At 35.2% G+C, this 27,105-nt stretch overlaps 1 protein-coding gene across 12 annotated transcripts in view; it reads right to left on the reverse strand.

Annotated features, from left to right (window-relative positions):
- TENM2 (teneurin transmembrane protein 2) overlaps nt 1–27,105 on the reverse strand; it is a 641,052-nt gene that overhangs the window by 321,767 nt on the left and 292,180 nt on the right. For 8 of the 12 annotated variants that reach the window (XM_049829387.1, XM_049829386.1, XM_049829385.1 and 5 more), the window contains exon 4: nt 3,023–3,106. The exons of the other annotated variants lie outside the window; for them this stretch is intronic. In XM_049829387.1, coding sequence (XP_049685344.1) covers nt 3,023–3,106 — 84 coding nt within the window. The remainder of the gene's footprint in view (nt 1–3,022; nt 3,107–27,105) is intronic. 12 annotated transcript variants of the gene reach the window in all.

Raw genomic sequence — 27,105 nt, forward strand, 5'->3', positions numbered from 1 at the left:
GGTTTTGTTCATTTGTTTGTTTGTTTTTATTTTTAATTCTGGATGTATGAGATAGATTTGAGATATTTTGGGGTTTCTTTTTGTTTGGTTGGTTGGTTTTTAATCTAATGAGAATTCCTCTCCCAGAAAAGGAGAAGTCAGAAAAGGTGAGATTTAGGTCTACTCCAAATACTAGGAGTAGGGGACATATTGAGATATTTTCCTATAGGATGCTTTGTATTCTTTTTCCTTCCAAAGTCTGAACATGGATCTGACAACAATCCTTCTGCCTGTATTTCTGAAGCACTGACCACTGTAATACCCATGTTCAGCACTTAACCTCCTTTTTTTCCCATTAACTCTTGGTCTGCACAAGCGGCATCTTTCTCCTTAGCAAAACAAAGGCTGAATAGATCAAGAGACCTAACATTTTATTAGAACACAGCAAAGCAATCCACCCACTAAATGAGCACACTCGATAACTGGGTACCTTTAAAATGAAAAGTCTGAGGGCTCTACTCATGGTGATACAAAGAGTCCTCTTCTGTTGACACAACATGCACACTGAAAGCTTTGCAACACTGTTTGGATGCATTCTCAGCCAGCTGAGGCTTTAAACCAAGGTTAGTGCCATCTGTCTGGTTTTGGCAGCATCCAGATTGAGGTAAAAAATCCTATGGTACTTTTTAAAAGGAACAGAGATAAAGCTTGGTTTTAGTCAGTTCCCTTGAATTATTAACATAATAGATTTGGCTGACATCAATGCCGGTCAGCACATCTGGATCTATAAGCTCACTGCATCTTTCTTACCACATTTAGAGCATGCAACAAACTATTCTACTATTCATATCAGATTTAGTATGTCCAAGTAATCAGGGTCATAAAAGTAATAAAAAGTACTAAGTTTTCCTATTACTTGTCCCAGTTCAATTACTTTCTTAAATGCATGTTACTGTCAAGCCAGAGGTGAGAATTAATACTACTGGCAAATATTTTTGAGTTGCTATGTGGTTATTAATACATTCTCGTGTTGTTCTTGATTTCTAGAGCTCTGAACAAACACAATACCAAAAATTAAAAGCAATATATAAATCAAATTTGTTTGAATTGGGAAGACTATCAGGTTGTCAGAGAAAAGAACTAAACCAAAGAGAAACAACATTTGATGAAAAGTCTTAAAGCTTCAAATAAGAGAAGACATTGTTCAGATGGATGCTATTTGTAGGGCAAAACATTTCCATGATCCTGGAAAATGCACTCAAGTATTATTCTTTGAGATTTAGTATGGCCTAAATAGTATAACCTATTCATTTCACCTGTGCCGAAGTCCCTTCCGCAATGCCAATAATCATGAATGCTTCAGAAATACAGATATACATACAAGATCATTTCCATTCTTCATCTTTGTTACCAACCATACACATGCCACCTTGGACAGTTTTTAGTATTATATACCAGCATTATGGAAATTTAATTGCTCTACCAAATGCTCTGGCTCCCACTCTTCTAAGAAGCATGGAAACACAAAAAAAACAGTCCTTATCTCCATTTTGAAAACACACTGAGCATTCTTGGGCTGCATTAACAACAAAATGGTCACAGATGCTCGGTACTTTCCAGAATCTGATGTAAGAAACTGTCCCAGTATTTGCTCAGGTGCTGTTTGAGATTCAAAGCATAATGCCATTCACTAGTTTTTACCAACAATCAAGCAATTATGAAAAGAAGTATATCAGAAAATCAAATTGGGGGTGACAAGAAAACCTTGGTTTATGTCTCATTTAAATATTAACCAAGCAGAATATTATTCCTGGTTAGGCCCCTGATTTTGCAAAGCATTTACTTAAGTGCTTGAGTGAAAAGTCCAAATGGAAAGGTATCTTTCATGTATGTACTAGGTCATGATTGCAATGGAAGAAAAAAATAAAATATCAAAATATATCTTTCATCTCATTAGGCACTCAAATACAAAGCAAAAATTGCAGTGTTGAGGACAAAAGACTATAAAAAATGGCCCCTGCTAAATTAGTAAGGGCACATACTAAAACTACAGTTGGTATAAGTGTACATATCCGATGAATGAAAATGATTTTTTTAAATTCAAGAAACATCAAGAGGAAGATGTCACTGAATCATTATCTTTGTAGTAAAATTCCTTAAGAAGTCTTTGGATTTATATTACTACCTCTTGTTAATTTTTTCTTTTGCTAAACAGTACATTGCAAGCTTTTTTCCAAACATCCTCCTCCTGCCAAAGGAGTTTTACTCTCACAGAAACAAAAGGTATGTGTGTGCATGTGGAGTAGTGGTACTTTAAAAAAAATAATTGTCTGTCAATGAGGTCATTCCTTAAAAAACAAAAAAAACCCAACAAACCCCCCTGATAGTTTTGCACTGCCCCTAAGATGCAAAACTTCAGTGACACACCAAGAGTGACTGTCTGAATCTGAAACTTTTAGATAAAAAAAAATTGAAATCAAAACTAAAGATGAACGGAGCTATCACTAAATCGTTCATTAGAAAGTAAGATTCAAGAATCACTGAAGAAACATGTATCACATGCAAGCTTTTACCAATGGGATAAAACATATGTAATTGCCTTTGTGACAATACTGCTACATATAGGTACCATATTGTTTTTAAATTACACCTATGTGTACCCAGATCTGGCATCTCTTACATGTCTCAGCTCTCTTTCTCTCCATGTGATGAGCCCTGTCCCATGAAGCAATGTCAGCTCAGGGAAAATGCAGCTCCTTCACCACCCAGTGAAGGCTCACAGTAAAACCCCACCCTTACTTAGTTCAATCAAATCAGGAAGGTAATATTCAACAATGAAATAGAAGTAAGTAGTAAAGAGATCAGGTATATTCAACAGAATATAAATACCTAGGAGGAAAAAAAAAAACCAACCAAACAAAAAATCCCACAATACATAATAAGCAGAACATAAACAGAACAAGATTAATCAGAGCAAAACCCACAAATTCTAAACTAGGTTCTAAATTTACAAGGAGTAGTTTAAGCAAGATAAAAACCTTACGTATTAGAGAGTTCTTTGTCTCAGCCAGCTGCTGCCAGCTTGTCTGTCTGTCTTTCAATTTCTCAGAAAGGTGTGTGTGAAAATCTAAATGAAATAAAACAAATACATTTTAGAGATGGCTCTTTTCCTCCTTTTCTCCCATTCCATTCACTTTTGGTGCAATACAGCCAACAGAATGTTTCACCTCCTCCCACCCAAAGCATTCCTGAATACTTAAAAAATACATTACTCATTATTATCTAGAGATTGAGAATTCTTTTATCTTGTTATCAATGACATATAAAAAGGCATATTGACTAGCAGTAATACTGGTGAAATCTTGCTTTGCAGGAGGTACATATAACCACTTTCAGTATCATTAACCACAAAAAGGACAGAGTGCATAAAATCTGGCTATAATATGTGCATTAGAATGTAACCTGAAGTCCATAAGAGTTTCCATACATGCTGTTCAGATTAAGTATTTAAGTTCAGTATTTAAGATCATAGTAACTTATTTTCAGTCTATTATCTTTTACTTCTATAACCAAGTATGTATCATTACATCCTTCTAAAAGATAATTTTTATTATCTAAAACCAGACTCCTAAGATACATTTGGAAAATGGACACTTTCAGCTGCAATAAATCACTTCTTACATGTTTACTGCAGCAGCATGATGACTTTTATATTGACTATCAACATAATCAGGCTCATTCTGCTGCATCTCAACTAGACATGAACCAGTGAAACTACACTGTTGCAAGGAGTTTCTTTTTTGCCTCATAAAAACTCTCCAGCTTTAGGAAGACAGATTTTAATATATACACCTCCCTCCCTCCCCCCTTTAGTTTTGAATAGTCTTTCTCTTTGACTAAAAAGAAAACAGGTTTCTATTGGTTGTACAACTAATCCAAATATACATGGGTTTTGAAAGCATGAAGTGATTAGGGAGTCCTCTTACATTTGAAAACCACAAAATCAATTGAAAATTGTTATTAAATTTCATAATAATGACAGGAGAGTTTTCAGGTGTCATAAACAGGAAACATAAAACCTATTTTTATTTATTTACATGAATTTCCTTGCACACACCAGAAAAATAAAAAGCTTTAATTATTAATGTATGGTCACTTCAATTCTTGTTCTTCACTGCCTTTAGCGCTTCACTGAGAAATTATTTTACTTGGTACATCTCAGGTTCAAATCCTTAACAATTTTTATAAGACTCACCAGAATCTAGAATGAAAATGGGTTCTGTATAGCACAGTAATTTATTATATGCAAAGAAAAAAAGGCAAAGCACAGACACTTAAAGATATTAAAACAGCTGACCAAAACAATAGAAAATAAATCACTTTGCATGTTAAAGATGCAAGAAAACAAATTAGCTATTTTTTAGGAGCACAAATATTTTGGACCTAAAATGCATGCAACAGAAATACTGTGAAAGAATGGCAACTCCTGAGTTTTACATTGCTGGCTTTGGGGGTAAAAAGTAATTTTAAGGGACAACTTACACTTTTACAAACAATAAAAAATAGTTTACTGAACTGGCTAAACGTCTCCTTGCCACACATGAAATTCCAGTTTGATGTGGTATGACTAGAAGTAATTTTCAGGTATTTTGGCTCATGTCTAATTAGTTCAGCTTTACTTTTGATGATACAGACTTTTCATTTAAAGCAAGGAAGGAAAACAAGAGATTTTCAGGAGTGTTCCACTGAAAGATGAATCTAAGAACAATAATGCAAGTAAAGCAAAGATACGTGAAGTGCAGAACACAATGATTATGAATATAAACACTTCGGTAAAATAAAAAAAAGAAATCATTGCAAATTTCTTCATTTTGTTGTTACCAGCAATTTTCCCAAAAATATAATACTAAAGGTTGATGAGATTATTTTCATACTTTTCATATTTTAAAAATAGGAGAAATTAAATATAAGTGAACAGATGCATACTCAGGAATATATATTAAAAAAAAAAGTCATGGAATTATTTCACTAAGCTTTTTTTTTTTTCTTTATCTATTTTTATGTGAAAATGGGACCGAATGCTTAAATACAATGCAATTCTTCTGTGGTACTTACAATTAAATGAAACAATTTTAGTAGTTTGAAATTTTACAGTTTCTGTTATATCACACCCTATAACATGCACATTTTTGAAATCTTTACTGTCTCTATTTTTGTTTTAATAGAAGTTTAGCTTTCATTTCTCTCTCAAGAGGAAAGAAAACAGAATTAGTCCATCAACAGTTCATGTATTGACATTATATCACATTAAGCTTTAAGCTTGTGTATGTTACTGAATCTGCTATTTTCTTTTTTTACTTGTCTGTGGCCACCTTGGGATATTTGATCCTTACAATTAGAAAGGGTACAGATGAGGACAATAAACTGTTCCCCCACAGAAACTGAGCCATTTAAAACTAGTGGCTAAAACATAAGTTTCCAAGCTCTGTTTCTCCAACAATTAAAAAAACACTTTGTTACTGATGCCCAAAGGAAAGAATAATTTAAATGTTGAGACACTTTAAAAATAGTGTCATCTGAAGGGAAGTTTCACTGGGTATTACCTTCCTTTGACACTCACAGGGAGTTAAACCTAATTGCATTTAGGGTTATCTCTAGCAGCTACACTCAGAATCAAACGTCCTCATGAGGACTATTGTTCTAACTAATCTACTTATTAGGCTTTTATTCAGATTTAATACAGGCTTTTATAAAAAACATCTCAAAGGGATAGTAATGGATTTTGCAATTATCGGACAGGAAAGAATAGACTAAGACCTACAATCTTTGGCCTTGCCAAAAATCAGGAAAAAAATTTTTTAAAGCAAATCTTTAGATTATTACGTTAATTTTAGTCCCTATCAGACACCACACTTTACATCAGGAAAAAGTAAATACTGTGAATTTACTATGTTTTCCTCTTACACATTCCTCCAAAACACAAACACCCCAATGTCCACAGGTCCGTTTGTTCCTACAGTAACTGACAGAGAGAAAGAAATCTGCTTTCTCTACATTACTTTCAAGGATGAATTAGTGGCAGTTTTCAGCTTGCTGTCTCAAGTCCCAGTTTAAGTTAAAAAACAATGCTGATGGAGCTAATTTTAAATAACAGTATGAATACTAGCAACACTTTTTGAAAATTGAGAAAACAAATACTACAATTCCTAAACTGGTCTCCTGTGAGGTATATGATGTTCAGACTAGCTGCTTATGTTCTACATGTTATTCAGCAAACTTATTTTCTTCCCCTTTCCTCACAGCAGCCTATTCAGAAACTGATACTCTGCTTCCACCATTCTATTCCTTTTTAACATTTATCTAGTTTCTCTCACTCCCCAACAGTCTCCCATGAGGCCTGGCACTCTCACGAGACCTACACAACATCTTCTTGCTGTCCCTCAGAAAGGCTGACAAGGAGAAGGTTGTAATTACTCTCCTCATTTTCATTCCCTCTCTATCGCTATGCTGTGTAACCAGCAATCAGGAGGCACCTCTGAACACCACGCAGTCGGAGGCCCCACTCGTCAGGATCCCAGCGCAGAGCATTCCTGGGTCCCACAGGACACATCTTTCTCACAGCAAAGAGGCTGATTGCCAAATGTCCTGTTGTCCTTAATTGATGGTTCCCCTTTTGAGCTGGCCTGACGATGGCTCATAACTATTACCTATCCAGGAACAAGTATCACTCCTCTCTCTTCTTTCTCTCTTCCCCCCCCCCCCCCCCATCCCCAGTTGTTTTCTTCCTTCAGAATTTTCTCCTTCATAGTCCTGTATGAATGGATGCTTCCAGCCATGCACTATGAATTTTCAACCTTATTAGTTTAGTCAGGTATTCTGGAATTCCATTTTTTAACATTTCCCAATAGGCATCACTAAAAGCTTGGCTACCAATCATAGAGTATATGCTCCTCCCTTTAAGAAGATAGTACATTGTTTATGGTTTGGTGTTTTGTTTGGTTGGGGTTTTTTTACAGTATGAAAACTTTTTGCATTTTATAAGGCTTGCTTCCTCCACCCATAATTCTTGTACCTCTCTGTCAATACTCATCTAGAAAATAACTGTGGAGCTTTAAATATGACCAAAGCCTAAATATCCTCCTAAGCTCTGATAAACCGAAGGGGGAAAATGAGAACAAAGTGGCATAACCCAATTTTTACTGGTAACAAACAATAAAAAGACAGTTTATTTTCATAAACTAGCACTTCAGAAGCATTAAAAAAGGTCTTACAAATAAATACCCTTGATTTCTCAGGCTGCTTCCCCTCCCTTCCAATATTCACATAAAAACATCCAGAAACAAACAGTTGCCTCATTTCTGTCACACATACATGGCTGAGGCTTGTCCCAATTGTCTCTGATTTCCTCTCTATTGAACACTTTGAATGAGCAGAAGTTGCTCCTCTGTTAATACCTCGGTACATTTTGGTTGCTATTTGCTCAACATTTATTACTGATCATTATGGGTTTTGAGGAGTAGGACAAAAACTGTAAGAACTGACAGAACATTCTCCCAGTATTGGGCAGGTCAAAGCTCTACATTTACCTCAAATAACATTTTAGTTTTGTTTTTTTTCATCACATTCTCCCCTAACATTTTGGATCAAGCATACTGGACAGATGTAACAAATGTGGTACTCTTAACCTACAAGCATACCATTTCTGGAGGCAAATAATGATGAAGACAAAATTAGAAAAAAGTCAGTGATATAAAAATCATGCACAGAAGTATGGGATTATGTACTGTTCTGCAATAAAAGGGCCACACAAATTTTCTTTTCCTATGTTATCTTGACAGAATTACTATCTGCTGTCTTATTCTATTATGTTCTATTGCACATTTTATATCCAGTGTTTTGTTTGATCTTTTACAAAAGTTGTATTCATTTTTCTCTCCTTGGAAGTACATTTACCAAGCCAATTAAACTTAAAAAACCTTTACCTGAATAGTATACTAGCAGCTCTCAAACAGAATTATTCTCCAGTATAAAATATCCACAAGACATTTTATTTTTTGAAAGTATACACTTAAGTATGTTAACACACCACCAAATATTCATGCAAGAATGGCAAACACTACAAAGGAAAATGTTCTAATATTAGTTCAAGTACATTGGGAAGCTTATTATAAGTTCAGTGAACTCAACAGCAAATACATAATTTTCCGTCTCCTCAGTCTACCAAAGGTAAGGTTACAAAATGGAGGTCAGAAGAATTTTTTACTCAAATTGCTATTTATGATGTCTTAAACATTACCAAACATGAACAGCAACAGATCTACTGCACCAGGAGCTGAATTTCCCAGCTCATTGCCCATATCTTTTATACAGAATCAACTACGCAATTAGCTACATTAGAGACAACAGTACAGGCCTTAAAATGACAAATACCTTCATTCTGTATTTTCATTTCCTATGAACTAATAAAAGCATTAGGATGTACTAGTACCATAAGAATCACAGGAACATGCATAATTCAGATCAGCACTCAGTAGAGTGCATAGACATGTCTATTTCTTTGTGCAGAAGTCTGCTTAGACTTATGAACTTAAGGTGAACTCAAACTAAATTTCAAGTGGATTTATTTAGATTAAATTAAATGGTTTCTACTTGTGTCATTTCCAAAAAGAATTAAGTACAGGCTCTCTTAAGTCCAAACAAATATGTCTACATAGGAATTTCAATCAATTTCACAATACCACTTTAAAATCATGCCACTAAATCACTGGTAGTTTGGATGAATCTTCTTAAATGCCCCTGAACAGTCAAGCCCTAACATCTAAAATATTCATAATTGCCTCTTAATTCAACATGGTCATTGACTCACATAAAAAGAAAAACTCTAAGTGAAACTTCATAACATTTTTGCTCTTCCACAAGCTGTTTCCTTCTGGGTTTGTTTTGCTTTGCTTTTTAAAATAAGCATCAATTTAACAACTATTACTTCATGCTGTTAGGAATGGGTTAGTATACCCATACAGGTCAATGACTTAGCTACAGGTCAATATCCCCATAATTTATAAAACCATAAGCCACAATTCTCATGGGAATAATTTATTAAAAACTAAGAAAAGCTGCAGTCTCAAGTAGCAACTACAGGTACTCTAAGGTTGCTTTCTCTTTCTTTAATACCTCTTCCATGCAAGTGTTTCTCTGAAATAACACTTTACTATCAGTTCAGCCTCTGTTCCAATTACTATGTTATTAGGCTAATGGGGAGAATTTAAATTAGTGAAGTGCAAACTAAACAGTTCCTGGTGAAAGTATCACTTTTTCAAATCCAGCTATCTGGGGGAAGAAAAAAAATAAAATCACTACACCCAGTATCATAACATAAATACGATGACAAAATTCACATTACACAAGTTTTACAACAAAAGTGGTCAGGTACAAAGTTTAAATTTAGAGGGGAGCATATGCATTGTACACAACCAATCAACACTTCAATTAAAAGCACCCACTGCTGTTCTTCATCACTTTTGGCAGCACACAAAACTGCATAAATAACAACTGCATAGAAAAGGCTAAAAAGAATTCCTTAAAAAGAATTTTTCTCCTTATTGTGGGATACATGTTGATATCCTGTACTTTTTCAGCTTCAAAGTGTAAAGAACAAATCAGTAAAAATTATCTGCCATATACCACTTTGCTGCTTCTTTTGTGAGTAAGGGAATAAACCAAAGTTAGCTGCTCTTGATAAGATTGCACTTGTTTTAATTTATTAACTAATGTCAGCAGAAGGGAGCACTGTGACAACTGTGAAATAAACATTACAGGATTCATAAAACAATGAAAAGAAGGTTTTCCAGTACAAGCATGCAATTCTAATAGCGCTAAATTATTATAACCACACTGGGTGTTGTGTCACCTTGTTCCTCCTCTAAAACAAACAAACATAAAACCAAACCACTGAAATGTGATTTTTTTTCTGTCAAAAGAACAGTGTAAAGTTAAGACAAAAAAAGGTAAGAAGGACCAAAGCGCTAGCACATTAATACTACTGACAATATTGGGCTTTTTTTCCAATGACCTGAATATTCCATAGGCCCTACAAAATCCTGCATGCTTCTAACACTGTAGTCCATTGCTCATTTAAAATCAAGCAAGCCCCCAAAAATATAAAGAAACACTACAAAAAATACATACAGTTGTGTTCCTCAGGAGCTGGTAATCGAGATCGATGTTCTAGAAATAATAATGCCTTACAAAACAAAACAAAGCAAAGCAGCTCTTAATGTAGTAACTTCAGCATCTGACTTCCTCATTATATGCTCATGTTCTTTGCTGTTAAGAATTATTTTTTGTTTTTTAATTGTTACAGCATGTTAATTAATTGATGAGTCTCAACCACCTTTAGACCTACTTTTACTTACTGATCTCTCGTCTCTTTCTACAGCAAGTTCTATTAGTGAAAAATCTAATTTGTCATCTATGCCTGTAAACAATTTTGAAGAACTAAGAACTGACACACTATTGACAAGAAGACACATAGACAAACTTATTGACTTACTGTGTTATCTGTCGAGGAAAAAAATTACAAAGGACAAGATTTCAATCTCAAATTTTACCAGCTATGTCTTCAGCCTCTATAATGAGATCACCTATAGCTTTGAAACAAAATTATTCTCTGTGCTCTTTGACAAAGAATCTACATACAACCTGTAGGGATCTTTTATCACATCTCTAGTCTAAGGAAAAGTATAAAACTAGAGTAAACATATGAAGCTAATCCTTCAGCATAGCTTCTGGAACTGCAGGAGTCTGTCTGTCAGATTTCCTAAAATTTTTATTCAACAGCCCCAGTTGGATTTTTCTTCCACCAATTTCTCAAGTCTGGCTTTGAACCAGTGTAAATTGTTAGTATTTACAATGTCCAGGGATTAGAAGTCCAACAAATTCCCTGAATGTTATATAAAGTAGATTGTTGTTCATTTCAGATCTGCCATTTGCTAATTTGATGTTGTATAGCTCCTGTATGGGGAATAAGCAGTGAACAATCATTGCTTATTCACGTTCTCTATGTCACTCACCACTGCGCAGACTCCAATCATGTCACCAGTCGCTGTTTTTTTTACACTAGAGAATATTAAACTACTAAAGTCATTCTTCACAAGGAAACTATGCCATACTCTGGGTAACCCATCTCACTGGCTCTTACCTTTTGCAGTTCTACTATATCATTCTTCAAACAGAAGAACGAGAATTTAACATATTTTTCAAGGTATCGACATCCCATACCTTTATACAATGGCAGTGATGATATTTTCTGTTTTGTTCTTTACATAAACTTCCCACTGGTTCCTCTTTTTTGTTGCAAGAAGGGGGTTGTTTGCATTATGGTAATGTCCTATGGATATCCTTTCATAGGATTGTCTACTGTCACACTAAAATGACTTTTCTGAATAATAACAGACAATTTGGAGCCCATCATATTTCCTAACAATTATCAATTTCACCTGCTGTTTTCTCTCCCACCCATTTAGCATCATAAGATTCTTCAGGAAATTTTTCACTATCTTTTATCTTCGCTACCCTGGATAACACTTGGCATACGGAAAACGATCACCTCAGTACATATCTGTTTTCCCAGCTCATTTAAAAAACACCAAAATTAAGTTTGCCCCATGAACAGAACAACAAAACGCAGGAGGAGGCTGTAACACATTCAAAAAAACAGACAAATTCAGCTCTTTCATGCTACAACGTACGTTTACCTTACACATCATGGTAGCTGCTTCCCTCTGCATACAACATAGGCTAGTAATAAATATACTCATCTGTTTCCTGATAGATGGGATCTAGCCTTAAGGACTCTGCCCAGTTGCTACAAACCATGCAGTTTACAGAAGAGCCAGAAGAATTGTCTGGACAAGACAGAGATACATAAACATATTACAAGTTCATGCTGTGCAGTGTTAGAGAGAAAGCATTAGACACAATGACTCAAAATGGATAACATATTAGAGTAAGTAAATGTAGACAATACTTTCCACACGTACCAGAAGGATATTTATGATGTGAAAAACACTGCAATATACTCTCTGCCTAAGCTACAAATACTGAGTCATGTGGTGAGTGACCTAGTTTCCTTTTCATTTTAAGTGTATTTTTAGTTATTCCCTGTTGATTTATGTTTTCATTAAAACCTCAGGGATATGTCCTTTTGAAGTCTGCTGGAGACTGAATGGACATATGATGCTTTGTAAACAATACCTAGGGATTTTTCCCCAATGTTCTCTCTCTCTTAAAGTCATACATCTAATAGGATGTCCCAACTGAAGAGCAATAAGCATCACTTGTTTACTTCTATCTTATTTTTCCTTCACAGGAATTTAAATGCAAATGTAAAGTAGAATGAACACCAACACATGTATCAACTAGTAGTGCAGTCTAATGACTACATTCAACAAAGGAAAGGAGACTACTGTGCTCTCTGCTTACTGCCACAGCATTCTGCAGTTGGCAATACCAGCAGTGTTCTGTATATCTTATTTTTGCAACTGAATATATATAGAAGTACTTTGAAAATCACCCCAGTATTTATACAAAAGTGGTGTAATTCATTACCATAACCTTGTGGAATGGCCTATAACATTTTATGTAGACAATTAAGGAGATTACATCAATTTGAAATACAAAAGACAACCCACCTAAGAAAAAAGCCCTCTGAGTGCCTCCAATTGTGCAGAAGATGCATTAGAATGGTTTCCTTTTTGGAGAATTCTGAGCTTAATTTGCAATAAGTGGAAAATTCTAATTGTTCTCAAACCAGAAATGTAAAGTCAGTGAAATGAGGTCCATTGTTGTTAATGGTTTTTTTAGTATCAAAACGGACCATAAAACTTCAAAATTTATGTATGGACTCCAAAAGTTCAGAGCAACTAGTAGCTGAAAGTTTGCCCCTTCTCTACTGCTGAATTAAGTTACAAGATTAGATTTTATATAATAAACAAGCACAAAATATTGCATAATGACCTAGCTTCAAATGAAGGCTCAATTACAGTAATGATCTTGATAATTACATTAGGACAGCCTACGTTTCCCTACAGCTCTCTATTTTTCAAATTTAAAGAGAGTTATGTGTGTGATGACAGCTCTGTGTGCTCATAAGACTATTCTTACTTCATCCTGTCTACTTCTGCATGCTCCACAAATTCAGTCTTAAGCTGCAGTTTTCAAGTATTTTGTCAATCACAGTTTATCAAATGCATTCTGCTAAGGCAGCTGTCAGGACAAGATTCAGCAATGACAAGCTGTCTCAGCTCCTGTTCATTCTATCCTTAAGTCACCAACTCTTATTTATATCACTGAGGAGGAGAAATACTCTGGCTAGAAAAGGCTCTACCTGTTCACTAAACAGGTAGTCGAGTCACTGCATTGGCAAGGCTCCTGATCAACAGAACTAGGAGTACCAATAAATATCTCAGCAGCCCATTTATACCTACTTTTTCCTTATCATAAGTGCTATTCTGAAAATACTACTGGCACTCTGCACATAGAAGTGATTGAGTAAAAAGATACAGTGCAGTTCGTCAATTTATCCTGAAATAGCCTCTAGTGGATAGATAAAAGCCATCCAAACCATAGCAGAAGACAGTGCTATTACACAGAATTGCCAAACTCCCCACAAAACATTCCAGACAAAATTCTGGCCTCTGTTACACACACACAACAATGACAGCATACATCACTATTTGTGTATATAGTGAAAGATCAGTACATACTGAAGTATTTTCTTATAAATCCTGTCAGTTAAGAACTTCATGGCATGTTACTCTCTATAGATGTTGTGATATTTCATAAAGGTTAAAACTGGGATTATGCCAAACTTGCCTTTTAGCATTTTGTTATTGACTATATTGCCTAAAAGAATGTTCACTTATAATGACAAATCATGACTGGGAAAAAAGTATAAATCTGATTTTCCCCCCTCCACAGTTATTATCATGGAAATGCCATAAGCATAAGACAGTACACAAGACAGCTTATCTCCAAATATTTCAGTTGACCAAAATGAGTGCTATTTAATCCTATACATGGTCTGTTGTGGGACGAAGGAGGGAGTTTGAAAAGCAGATCCAGTGCTACCCTACATCAAACCCCTCTGCTGTAAAGGGAACAGAATTTTCCCTTTAAATAAGAAAGTTTCTGTCTTCATTAAAGAGGAAGCAAGAAAAAGGCCAAGTAGTAACTTGAATTTTAGAAGTGCTGAATATTTCCTGCACCAGTTGAACTTAACAGAAAATGGTATTTGAAACAGGCTGGCATTTGAAAACAGACCTTATATGAACTTTTGACAAAATTTTCAATTCTTGTCCATTTTTTAAGTGTCCATCATTGTCCATTTATGCCATATAAAAGGGCTTTTGCAGAAACTCAGTATTGCCTTTATCATCTCTGACATATTATAGCTAAAAATCCTTAGTTCATTTTTTGATTTTGTTTCATTTTTTACGGGTTCACAAGTCTATGTTCAACGTGTCTTGTTTTCAATACTAAGCCAAAATTACCTCTTCCTTCTTTTCATTGTTCTAACAGTCTTTGTCTGACATATTCAGAAAATATGACTGTGGATGTGGTCCAAATTCATTATCTTATCAATGTCCACATCAGAGCAATCTATAGGAAGAGGCAAGGTTGGTAAAGATATCAGGAGACACACAATTAGACTTCATTAACCCAGAAGAAAATCTGTTCCCAGGTAGATACTGGTAAGGGGTAAGACTGAAAAGATTACAAGCACAGACCTAAAACATTAAAAAAATAGGTAGTTACTATTTCTGATAACAATACTTCAAAAATTAACAATGATATTGGACAAACAGCTCTGCTGGATTTCTTACTGTAGTGCAAGCAGCACAAAATGTAACTACAGTTAAATAGCTTTCTGAGAGCATAGGAAAAAAAAAAAATCCATCTATGTGCCTCAAATCCCTATTTTTAGGACACCCATATCAGCTGTAGCTTGAGTGGCAGAGGATATAGTTAAGGAAAAAAAAGCAACCAGAATGCTACTCCAATTCTTCAATCTGCTGCAACTGCTTTGGGGGCTCAGGGGCAGTAGGGTGTAAAAAAAGCTAAGCTGAATAAGCCATAAGAGGTCTGCTGGCAGAGGGGGTGTTGATGTGGGGCTTTTTTTGCCTCTGATGTTTTGCATCAGGAATAGCTCATCCAAAACCGAAAGCTTATATCTATAAAACTAAACATTCCTATGAATCTATTTATTTAAGATTCAAACCATTTCCTTAGAGTAATTACTATTATTTTTTATAAGTGAGAAACTGAGGGCACATAATATTATACTGGCTTGACACCCCAGTACATCCCCACAACAAAAGACAGCTAAATCTGTCTACAAAGTGGTAGAATGGGTGCTCCTAAGTTAGCTAGCCTGCCTAGAAGGAAAAGGAAGAAGAAAGCTAATTAGATCTTGAAGTACACAAGGTAGCGTATGAAGAAAGTAGTAAGGTCCAGTATTGCACAGAAGGAACTTTGGCCTCTCCAGTAGCTTGTGTAGGCACTGAACAGACAGATGAAGTCCAAGTATTTAAAACTAACACAGGAGCAAAGCTGTGTCAATGGGAACAAAAAATTGTACTGTCAAGAAGTCATCCCAGTGATGGAGTGACTCTGCCTCTTTCAAGTAAACTTGGCTAGTCACCTAATATGAAAAGATTTCACCTTCTCCCACTCATGACTCACTGAGACCTTTGTATCAATGTGAGACTCATTAAAGTTCCATATCTAACTCATTATTGTGTGTCCTAGGGTGCCATTTTGGACACCTAAAAAAGAGTGAAAGAGCAATAGAAGCATTTTGTGATACTTCCTAGCTATAAATCCTTCCCCCTCTTAAAAATCTTCCATTATAACATGTATAATACTCCATAAAAGAAAACCAGGATTTACATCTTTGCCCTATTACATTACAAATTGAACAAATAGTCTGAGGCAAGATAAAATTCAGTTAAAACAAATTCTAGATTAGAGGGTAAGGCAGAAGAGATCTAATGTTCAGCTATGTAAAGGAAAGTAATTAGTCCGATGTGTACTGCAGAAACAGATGAAGGTGTAAAGGTAAAGCCACAAATTGAACATGAAGTAACATTGCAAGGAAAGTACTGCTGGATGTATTAGCAAAAGGTTGTACATAACAACAAAAGTAAAAAGGGCTTGGCTGAAGAATGTATATCAAACTTGAAGTTTAATGATGTAGATAATTAAGAAGGTACAGAAGAAAATAACTTGAACATCAAGGTGTTTATAAAACAAGACTCGCAAAAGAGTTGTTCAGTCTGGAGAAGCCAACTGTAGGTTAGAAAAATGAGTTCTATTGGTGATCAATCACTCAACATGCCCATTAACAGTAGGAGAAATAATGACTTAAATTTTAGCAAGACAGATTGATATTGAATGTTCCAAAATATCTTCTAACCAGGATGTTATTAACAAATGAAAGTGATTACCAAGAAATTTGTAGAGCCAGTGTCACTGAATGCTTCCAAGAATAGGCCAGGGAAATATCCAAAGGATAGCACCCTTGGATGGAGGATGATCGGTCTAAAAAATAAATAAATAAGTAAATAAAAATACAAATACACACAGGGATGACCTTAGGTGTAGAGGCCCCAAGTTCTTCTACTTATTGAGCAAGCTCTTGCTCAGTATCGTGTCCCTTGCAATTTTTTAATCGCCTGACTTTTGTTTGTCTGCTATATAAGGAATTAAAGCACTTTACTTGAGGTTACAAATCCTACACCAGAAGCAAGGAATATTAGAAACAGCACTCAGCACAGGATGTGTATACAAGTTCTTTTGTGAATTTGAGCCAGTGTGCCCCTTCCAAAACTGTTTCTAGAACTGAATTTAAAACCAGGGGTTTGTTTCTTTGTTTTAAAGTGCAACAGTTTAATTCTTTAGCCATCACAGTGACTGACAGAAGTTCAGCAAATCCTTCAAAGACAGATGTTGTTCCTTGTTCTCCTTTTCCCTCTCTATATATACCAAATTAATTTAGATATTCATACAAAAACTGTACCTCATGTTCCCAGCTAGTTTTCCTGGTGAAAAACTGCTAAAAAAGAAGCTACATAGGTAGTTCCTGCCTGTTCATTGCTTACTCCATGCTGGCATATAAAGGAGCAATAAATTAAAAAAACCTGCAGGAAATCTTGGAGTAAGAGTCAGCATACCTGAAAAGACAGCTAAGTAGGTGAGCAACATAATTGGTTACAATTACGTTAGACCTAGGAAAAAAAAAACAAAAACACCACAACTCAAAAGATCCAAGGACCAAGATTCAGAGAGGACTATACTGAAGAAATATGTTCAGATTGTAATAGGTGTAGCTGAGCGTTTTATTCCTCCAAGGCAAATAAACTTAATACCTCACACATGCTTTCTGATAAAGTATTGGATATCCATCCAAACACTTAAGACTCCATTTAGAATGAGGCAGGGGTTGGGGTTGGTCCCAAATTTCCTCTCCTTGACACTCCTGGTATGGCACTCTTGGTACAAGCTTCTACCTTCTTTTTGTGCTGGGGACAAATACTGAACACACAACTATTTTTCAGCAAATCCAAAAAGTGCATTAGGATGGAAAGCATGCTTTATGTATAAAATACTACATGGCACTCCTAGTTCGCCAGCTACTGTAAAAATGCGCCAAGATTTGTTGTGGGTTTTTTTTTAGATTTTCTTTTTAGTACTAGCCATTGGACCAATTTACATCAGCCTGAAAAAAGGAAGAGTTGCTTTAAAAAATAATTTTCCACTTTCAGTCTATGTAATATCTCCCAAATAAGAGAAGATGACACAATATCTCCTCTCAGAAGCAGGCATACTAAAACATATTTTCTAGATAAGGTGCAGTAAAATGAACAAGGGATTAATGTGCACAGTATGACAAATTTTTATGTAATTGTCAAGAAAGCAGAATGAAGAGATGCAGTAACAGGACTCTTCCAAAGAGAGATGTTACTTAAGCAATGCCAGCAAGCTGACCACTGATTCCTGTTTAGTTTTCAGGAAAGACAAGACAAAGGTAGTAGAAATGTATTCCAAACTTCCTAGAAGGCTGTATGGAGATACAAGAACAGAGGCAGGACAAGACAATTCAAGTGAGTGAACGGGTCACTAGAAACCTGTTTTCTCAACAGTGGACAGACTGTGCTTTGTCCCAGTAGTTATCCCCCAATTGTCATTTCTTCATTTATTTTACCACAATACCTCTGATGTGGCTAGCTAGGGACTGAGTGGACAATAAACTGGGAAGTTACATATTTCACCAGTCACCCATGGTCCATGAGCTGTACAAGTTCGGCTATTGTGTGGTGCAATAAAGGTATTCAATCATCTGGGAGTAAAGGCATGTATTAGAAAACAGGATTTAAAACCAAACCTTACTGTATGCAATGATGTTTATTGTTCATAAAGTCTATACAGCTGCTGACCGTGTTCCAACACAGATAAACTTACAGTTGTAAAACCAGCACTATTCTGAAGTAGGGAGTGAACAGAGTTTGGCAATTATGACAAAGTAGAACCTTTACTTCATAGAGGAAGTTGCAAATGCACTAATTCACCTCTGGACATAAGAATTTTACAAAGTAGCATAGCATGATACATGCATTGATGAAGCAACCAATGGCGCTCAGACACTTCACTAGTCTTTCACAACTGAAAGGCCTTTTTTGTCTTAGCTTTTTTAGAATTACTCAGTCTTATTAGTTCATCACAAGCATTTGCAACTATTTAAATTTCCACATATCAAATCCTATTTTTCTGTAGTGATAGACCCTAGATAATCATCTGGTACATAAAGACCATTTGGAAAATCACACCTATAATAACAATACTTCACAAAAGCTACAACTACAGGTGGAATGTACTGCTTTGGAAAGGTGCAAGTAAGCAATGTCACAGCTGAAGTAGCCTTTTCAAAAACAAATATGTCAAAGTTTATCTTTATGACCTTTCTTTTTTACAAGCTGGCACTGACAAAACCCTTTTAAGTTATTACTTACTGATCAACATCACCAGCATGCATTAAAAAAAATTACCGTTAGGATCTTGTTTACCTGACTTGGACACTTAGACTGTGCCCAAATTCTTGCCAGTGAAGCCAAACCTCCTATTCTCTACAGTCAGTGGAGAGAAATAAGCACTCCAGAGATATCTTCAGAGGGAGATTTTGTCTATCTAACTTAAATGAGTGAACTCAAGACAGAATGGTCTTTCTCTGGCAAGCACCCAAAACCGTCTACCACTCTGTACTGACTCTATAAGGAAATCAAATGCTTTAGTTGCAAAATTGCTGCATTAAGCACAAGCTAGGTGCAGAATTACGCAGATTAAACCTGTGCTTTAGACACTTCGTTCTTTTAAGCCACAGAACAGAGTGTAAAAACAGTCTTGCTAAAAAAATGTTCTTGCATGACTGGGTAATATAAATTGATACAGCAAGGAAAAATGTTAAATTTAAATGTCACTAAGCATGAGCAACCCTTGGCTGCGTCAAGGTATGAGTTGTTCAGCTCAGGCAACAATTCACTTTGAAGAGAACTCAAGGCCTGTGATTAAGCCTACATCTCCACTATGTCAAAAAATTCTAGACAATCACTTCCACTACTTTTCACCAAATTCCTATTGCTTTGTTGCTGGATTCTGAATGTCCAGGGAAGTCCACTCATTGCACAGGTATTCAGATTACTTCAAACCAGTGATGTGTTATGGGAGAAGTGTATAAAGGGCCACAAAATTCTAAATTCATACCTGAAAAATCCTACCTAATGACTCTTTAAATGGAGAAGTGGAACCTTCTTGATACTGAAGTAACACACCGACTTTTTGAGTAATTGTGACAACATATGCACAGGATTTGCCGTATATCCCATCACAAAGAGAATATACTGAGACCACTTATTACAATCCCAGTAGATAAATAATAGTAACGAACAGTAGCAGTAATTAATAGAACATTCAGGTGCTAGACTACTTATGCATATGTAATGATTCAATGCAGTATTATATATTATCATATCAGTTCTATTTCTTTAGACAATTTATTTAGACTGCACAATTTTATTTCAAGGTATGCACAGGAAGTTGTTAAATGTAATTTCTGAGGACTTAAGTTGTGGATTTTCCCAGAACATCTATGGCGTTCCATGAGTCTTCACCTAAAATATGAGATTAATGGATCTAAGTGGTAAATTTAGGACAGTAACTACATTGCATATAACAAATACAATATGTAAATATTGCCACAGTCTTCCTTACATGAAATTAGGGTACAAAGGAAGATTATATCAACAGAACTATGAGATACTGAATTAATTTACCTTCCGATAATAGAAGTAGTATATTTTCTGCTCATTTCCAGCTTTCTAAGAATCATTTTAAGACTAAGTATGTTAATGCATCTGTACTAGTGAATGAATTTTTATACTACAGTGTTCTTCATGGGACCTTGTGGTTAATAAACATTATGTATCCTATGTTTATTCAGTTTTAGATTTTAATTATCTTGGCTTTCAGAAAAAGAAAGAAAATATTCTCATTGAATGTCACTTAGTCTAAAAATGATGCAAGTGAGGAATGGTAAAGTACCATTGTTGTAAACTCTCCTTGTTTACTTTTTGTTTGGTTCATCTAAGACAGCTAGATATATAAAAACCAGGGTGATTAAAAAGAATATTTAGGACTTGTTATTCAGATGTACCTGCCAGAGCTGCATAATCAAGATGGATGACATCTGTCCTACAGCAGAAGCATTTCTCCTTTTTACAATCACCTTTATAATCTAACTAGCCTGAAGATTCTGTTGAACTGCAAGAACTAAAGATAAAGATTATTTTAATGTTACTGTGAATCAGTTAATTTCTGGTTCTACTTTTCATCATCAAACAATTATATCTACAGCCCTCCTTACCCCCCTACCCCAATTCTAATCTGTGCTAACTGCATGCACAAAACAAAAAGATGGGAGAGAACTGTATCGCTAGCTATGGCTGCATACCTTTCACTGACAGTGACATAGTTTACTATTTGCAGACTAAATAAATTGGCTTTCTACATTAGGATTATTCATCTCTCACAACTCCACAACGCTACTTTAGAACTGAGCTGTAAAACAAAATAAATTAATCTATTAACGTATCATTAAACTTAGTAAGCATTTTTTTACATCCCATTTTTCCTCAGTAATTCTCCTGTATAGGCCCAAATCCCTACATAACCAAACATTTATACTTTTTTCCCCTTGATGTTTTTTGTGTCAGACCATAATCTTATTCAATTAAATGTAGATATGGACTCTGAAGACAGCTACTTAAGGTCATGCCAGCAGGAAATTACAAGTTATCAACTCCCCAACTATACTAAAAGTCCATAGGAATTTTAACACTCCAGCAAGTTAATACTTAATTTATCTTGCTTTGCTTATTTTACAACCAGAGGTTTTTTTCTCCACTGTTGAGAGCACCTTCTTTAATGATATCAATACTATCTAACAATCTATGAGATGTTCACTCTTCCATAGATCCAATGTTTAATTGCTTTAGCATGTCCCTGACCTTACTATTTTGGGGAACAGAAATACAGCAAGAAAGGACAAACTGAGGTGATCAGATAAATGAGTTTCCCAAATCATTAACACCATGAAGAGCAAGGATTCAGTGCGTTACTTCAGCTTCATAGGATATAATTACATGTTTTGATTAGCAGATATATTTTCCCAGCCTCAGGTGTCAACAAGGGTTCAAGTGTATAACATGTATAAATGGGTGCTAATTTTACTAGTCATGAAAGTGTGTTTCACTAATTACATTTATATCCTCTTAGCCAATTTTCATTCGATATTGCTTCTCTGTAGTACACCTTCCTGTTTATTTCCTTACAATGACATTTGAGCTCTTCCAAATGACACAGTGATTCTAAAAATTCAGTAGGCATGACAAGTTATTTCCCCACTGAACATCTGTCATAGTCATGAAAAAGTAACAAGATTTACAGAAGTCTATACAATTTTGTGGTCATTTCTGTACCTCTGTGAATTGTAACCCATTAAGGATATTATCATCTGGGATTAAAATCTTACGGCAAAAGTGGTGCTCTTCTTTCACCCAGTTGATTCTTGCTAGGAATGTAAGAATTTCTGATTTTTGACAGAAAAAAATACAGGAGCAAGCCAGTTTTAAGAGAGTGAAGCCTTTTTCCCTGCCCTGCAGTTTCCTGACAAAGTCCTTCATGTTTTGCTAACAGAAATGAGATGAGGATTGACAACTGAAAGAACCTCTTTTCAGACAACTAGCCATAGAATGGTTTGGGTTAGAAGAGCCCTTTAAATGTCATCTACTTCCATGCCCTAATCAAAACCGTTATGGAAAATATTTAAGGCTTTGGATAGGAACATGGGATAAAACTATTAACCACAAGCTGCTGGAAATTGGAATGCCTAAGTAAGAGCATGCTTCTACAATTCAGACTGCAAAACGAGAGAATGACCCCAAAGGTTTCTAACAGTGATATTGTTGTCTATATGTCATGATCTCTTGGAGTACTTTTCCAAGAGCAATCTGGTGCATGAATGGCATATAGACCAGATTGCACTCTCTTCCCCACACCATCAGTGTTACTCAACGTTATGAAGGAAATAACGTGGTATGAAGTGCGTCCACTACCTCTTCTGCTGCTTACGATTCTCAGTATACTGAAAAATTCATCCTGATGCTGAGCTGCTACTACCTACAGGCACATATGGCCAAAATCTTACTCTCTAGACATCTTTCTTGTATATTTAAACGTGAGGCAATTCCTTAAAAAGTTATGAAACAACTTTTTAGCATGAGATTAACGTTCTCGAAATAGTGCCAATATCTGTTACCTGCCTCACATAATTAAATGGTTAATATGAAGCCACAATTCACTAGAGAATATTAGACAATTTTAGCAAGCAGCTAAAGACCTCAAGAGTTCAGTCCTTCATCTTACAGTGTGGCCTCATACAGTGTTGTTGGCATGGTTGAGGCAAAACTTTGGAGCGAGTAAGAACAATAGGCGAAGAACAGAAAATTCCACAGTATGGCTTAAGGAGTTGCATGAATGCATATGATAAAATATTGGTTTAATCTACTCAAAGTCTGCTTTTGCCACTGATACTTCAAGACCCTTACTAATTATTATAAACAAGACTAGCTCCAAAAAATAAAGGGGAAAAATCACATGGAAATTACTAACATATTCAGGCTGTGTTAAGTTATTGCAGAAGAGTGCTAGCGTAGGGACTGGACTGATAAGCTTGTATATGGATTGATGTAATTACTAACAACTGACAGACTTTCAAAACCATATTAAGAACTTAATGCAAAAACTTCCATAGTGAACGGATTTAAAAAAAGCCTAACCATGCTGCCAAAAAATAATATAGGTGATTTACATGTCCCTTGTAAATATTCTGAAAGATTATTTACAGAATAAATACTACATATTCTTCTGATAAGACCTGATGACAATTCATGCTTACTCAGTATGTTACAAAAACACTGTCTTGAAGCCTAACTCGCACTTCACAAGTACTTGAGCACTGTTGAGAATGTTTTTGAAGCATACAGTGCCAATACCCTTAGAAAAAGGTAAAGAAAGATTAAAACTTTCAACTTGTACTAGGTACAGTATGATAGGTAACTGAGCCATGCAACACCTCACTGAAGCTGCATGCAAAGCTTATTACAAAATGCAAACTTTATAAAAAAGTAAGTAGACATCTGTAAAATATGACATTAAAACTACTATCATATGGCTGGCACAACAGACCAAGTGTGATTATTTTTTTTTTTTTTCTTCTGCTCCTTGGAATGAGTTATATTATGTGTCTTCAGAATTTTCTAGTTGGATGGAAAAATACAATTGAAGTAATCATATTTATGATGATAGGCTTCTTTTGCTTTACTCTACAGGCTGCAGATAGCCTTGCCTTTAATATTTTAAATTTGAAAAATGGAGCAATAAGGACATAAATTCAAAGATATTGTATGCATGTTCATTTTAATGCAGTCATCAGTACTATTTAGTTATCAATGGACAAACCCTCTCCTTTCATATGGACTTGTTAAAGGTTTTAAGCATAAGCAGCCTCGTTTCAGAGAATAACATGAGACTTACACGTGAAGACAAGTGCATGTTTAAGTGTTTTAATCACATGGGGATTAAATGCATGTTCTGTACTTGGTTAAAAAAAAATTAAAATATAATTTTCTGGGTTTTATTTCTTTCCATTAAGGTTATTCTTACTATATACAAGAGTTTTTAGCGAGTACAAACAAAAGCACTGTGGATAGCACAGTATTTCATGTATGTGAAGAATGTTTAAGAATTAATTTTTCAGGGTTTTAATTATATATACACCTAATCAAGTCAGCTGCTATAACAGAACAATTGATACATTCATGCTGTGTGTTTTGAACTCTAATTATCGGAATCCCTCTTCAATCTTGACAACTTATACATTAATTTGTTTCTTTGAGGCTTTTTATGCTATTTCTGTTAATAACAGAGCAAGGTTGCACATTGTACTTTTATTCCTGAGCATTAGAAATGTAAAGCACAACATGAGCCAGAAACTGTAAGAGAGGGGAAAAAAACCCTTTAAATATAAGGGGGGGGGAGGGGCAAAGTTGTGCTAAAACTGCATTAATTACTAAATAGCAATTTTGCTTTTATCTTCAAAAACGCAATGCATTATGATTAAAACTTGCAATTCAAATAAAAATTCTGAACAATATTTTTTTTAAATCAGTGAATTAAAGAATATTTCAGTATCACAGACATTCACATCAAGAATAACAAGAGTTGAGCCTACAGCTTTCAATGAAATTCTTGAGAAAAAAAATGAAAGAAATCTCTAACCAATTAGTGATCATCTCAGAACATTCAGAGGGGACAAAGTGTCCCAGAGGAACAGAAAGCAATATCTGCTTTTACAAAGTGAGGGGTAGGGGAGGAAAAGGAAATTAATAGACCTGTTGGCTTAACTCCGATATCAAATGACATGGAACCAATTGCTAAACATGAATTTTGTGAAGGTAAGAAATGAAGATAAGGAACAGTCAACACAGATTTGTAATGAGTGAATTAAGAACCAATTCAAAGTTGTTTCTTTAGCTAAAAGGGATGTGGTACTCTTGGAACGGATTTCAACATAGTGCACCAGATGATGCGTTTTATAGCAATTTAATCTTCACCATGAGAAGACAATGAAAAGATGCCCTGCCCAAGGCAGGACTAACAAGTCATTCCTGAAAGATACTGTAGTGTCTTTCTATCCTTAAGGACTACAAACCTGAGAGATGGTTATCCTAAGAGACTGTGGTATGTAGATTTTATTTTATATTTTTTAAAAAATTGACAATAAGTCTTTCAGAAATCACCCAGTAAATCAACAAGTAAACATTTGACCCAACTCAAAGAAAGAGAATAAAATCCCGTGTACATTTCAATCATGCATACTGCAAACAGACATTACATTAAAAATACTCTATGAATATTATATTATGATATAAATATTATTTATGACAGTTCTTACAGTGGAGATTTTCAAGTGAAAAGAAGAAAAAAAGTGTTTCAGGAAAACATGAAGAAAAATTACACTTGCTAGAGAAACTGTAGAAAGAAAGCAATCCCCGCTCCCCTGCATCTCTCAAAGTTATTTTGAAGTGACAGGGAAACAGATGATGTGCCACATTTTTTAAATTGTTACTGAACAGACCAAGCGAAGAGGAATGCATCCTTCCAAAAGCCACAGACAACAACCATTTCAGGAATATGCTAAAAAAGCTTCCCTACACATCTGTAAGTACACTCAGAGAACAGTCTTAAGGATTTTTTATTTTGTATTATGCTATTGGTCACAGATGTGAGGAGTCCTTGTTGTGATGGTAAAATAACAACTTTGGCCTGGATGGGAAATCCCAGAAACTGAAGCGTCAGGTGTGGAACAGAACAGAGATACTCTGACATTCCACATGCATTACCTTGCCCATTTTCTCAGGAAGTGATGAAAGGATTGCCTGAAAAGTAAGCCAGTTCTTAACATATAAATAAGCAATGCTATACAGTTTTTACAAGCCATGTTATCCCAAAGCCTAGTTCAGGCTTTAAACACTCAGTTATCTTTACCATATATTGTAACTAACTTGGTTCTTTGTTAATATCTTCTGGACATAAAAAAACATGTCAGTCTCCATTTGCAGTTTAGCACTGTGCAAATAATGCTGTCTGATTTCAGCACACACAAAAAATTAGGTACTTGATTACACTTATTTTTCACCTATAGAAGCCTAATTTGGAGAGCTCTTTTCAAAGATGAAGACTTGACACTTTCTCTGAAGCATGAGAACTCCATTTCTTTATTGCACTGAAAAGATCGCTAGCAGATGTAAAGCACATTTCTCCTACTGAGTTGTACATCCAGTCTCCATATTAGAAACTCGCATAACTCCTGCTATAAAACATCCTAGCTACTATTTATTTGCTTACTTCACAAACTAAAATTTTCAAGCAAAATATAAAGACACCATTACCTTGCCCAACCTAAACACACTTTTGATATACTTTCAGGCTATTATTAGTTCATCTAGTTATTCAGAAAAAACAAGACATAAAAAGTGAATTTCTAGGTTAGAACAGCATGCCTTTGGGTAGCATTATACAGCCTTGGAAGTGAAATAATCATCATAAAAATACATGGCCTGCCGTGCAGATGTTACTTCAACAGAATGAACTCTGTATTTAAAAATCAGGAAAAAGAAAAAATAAACCCACAATATTTGAGTATACATGCAATGACATCACTACCACAGCTTTAATAGCCCTAAAATCTCAAATACATTTTAGTGCTAAATTAGCTTATAAGCCCTTTCTATTTTCCTACTGTGAAAATAATTGCCAGCTTTTGTCATGAATTACACTGTATTTTTAGGACTTCTGTCAGGGGAAATGTTATTTACAAACACCTATGTACTATTTAGCATGCCTAAAGTAAAAACAAAATCCCCCCAAAATCCAAAACAAAACAAACCCAAACAA

The sequence above is a fragment of the Accipiter gentilis genome, chromosome 26 (assembly GCF_929443795.1).
Source record: "Accipiter gentilis chromosome 26, bAccGen1.1, whole genome shotgun sequence".
Lineage (NCBI taxonomy): Eukaryota > Metazoa > Chordata > Aves > Accipitriformes > Accipitridae > Astur > Astur gentilis.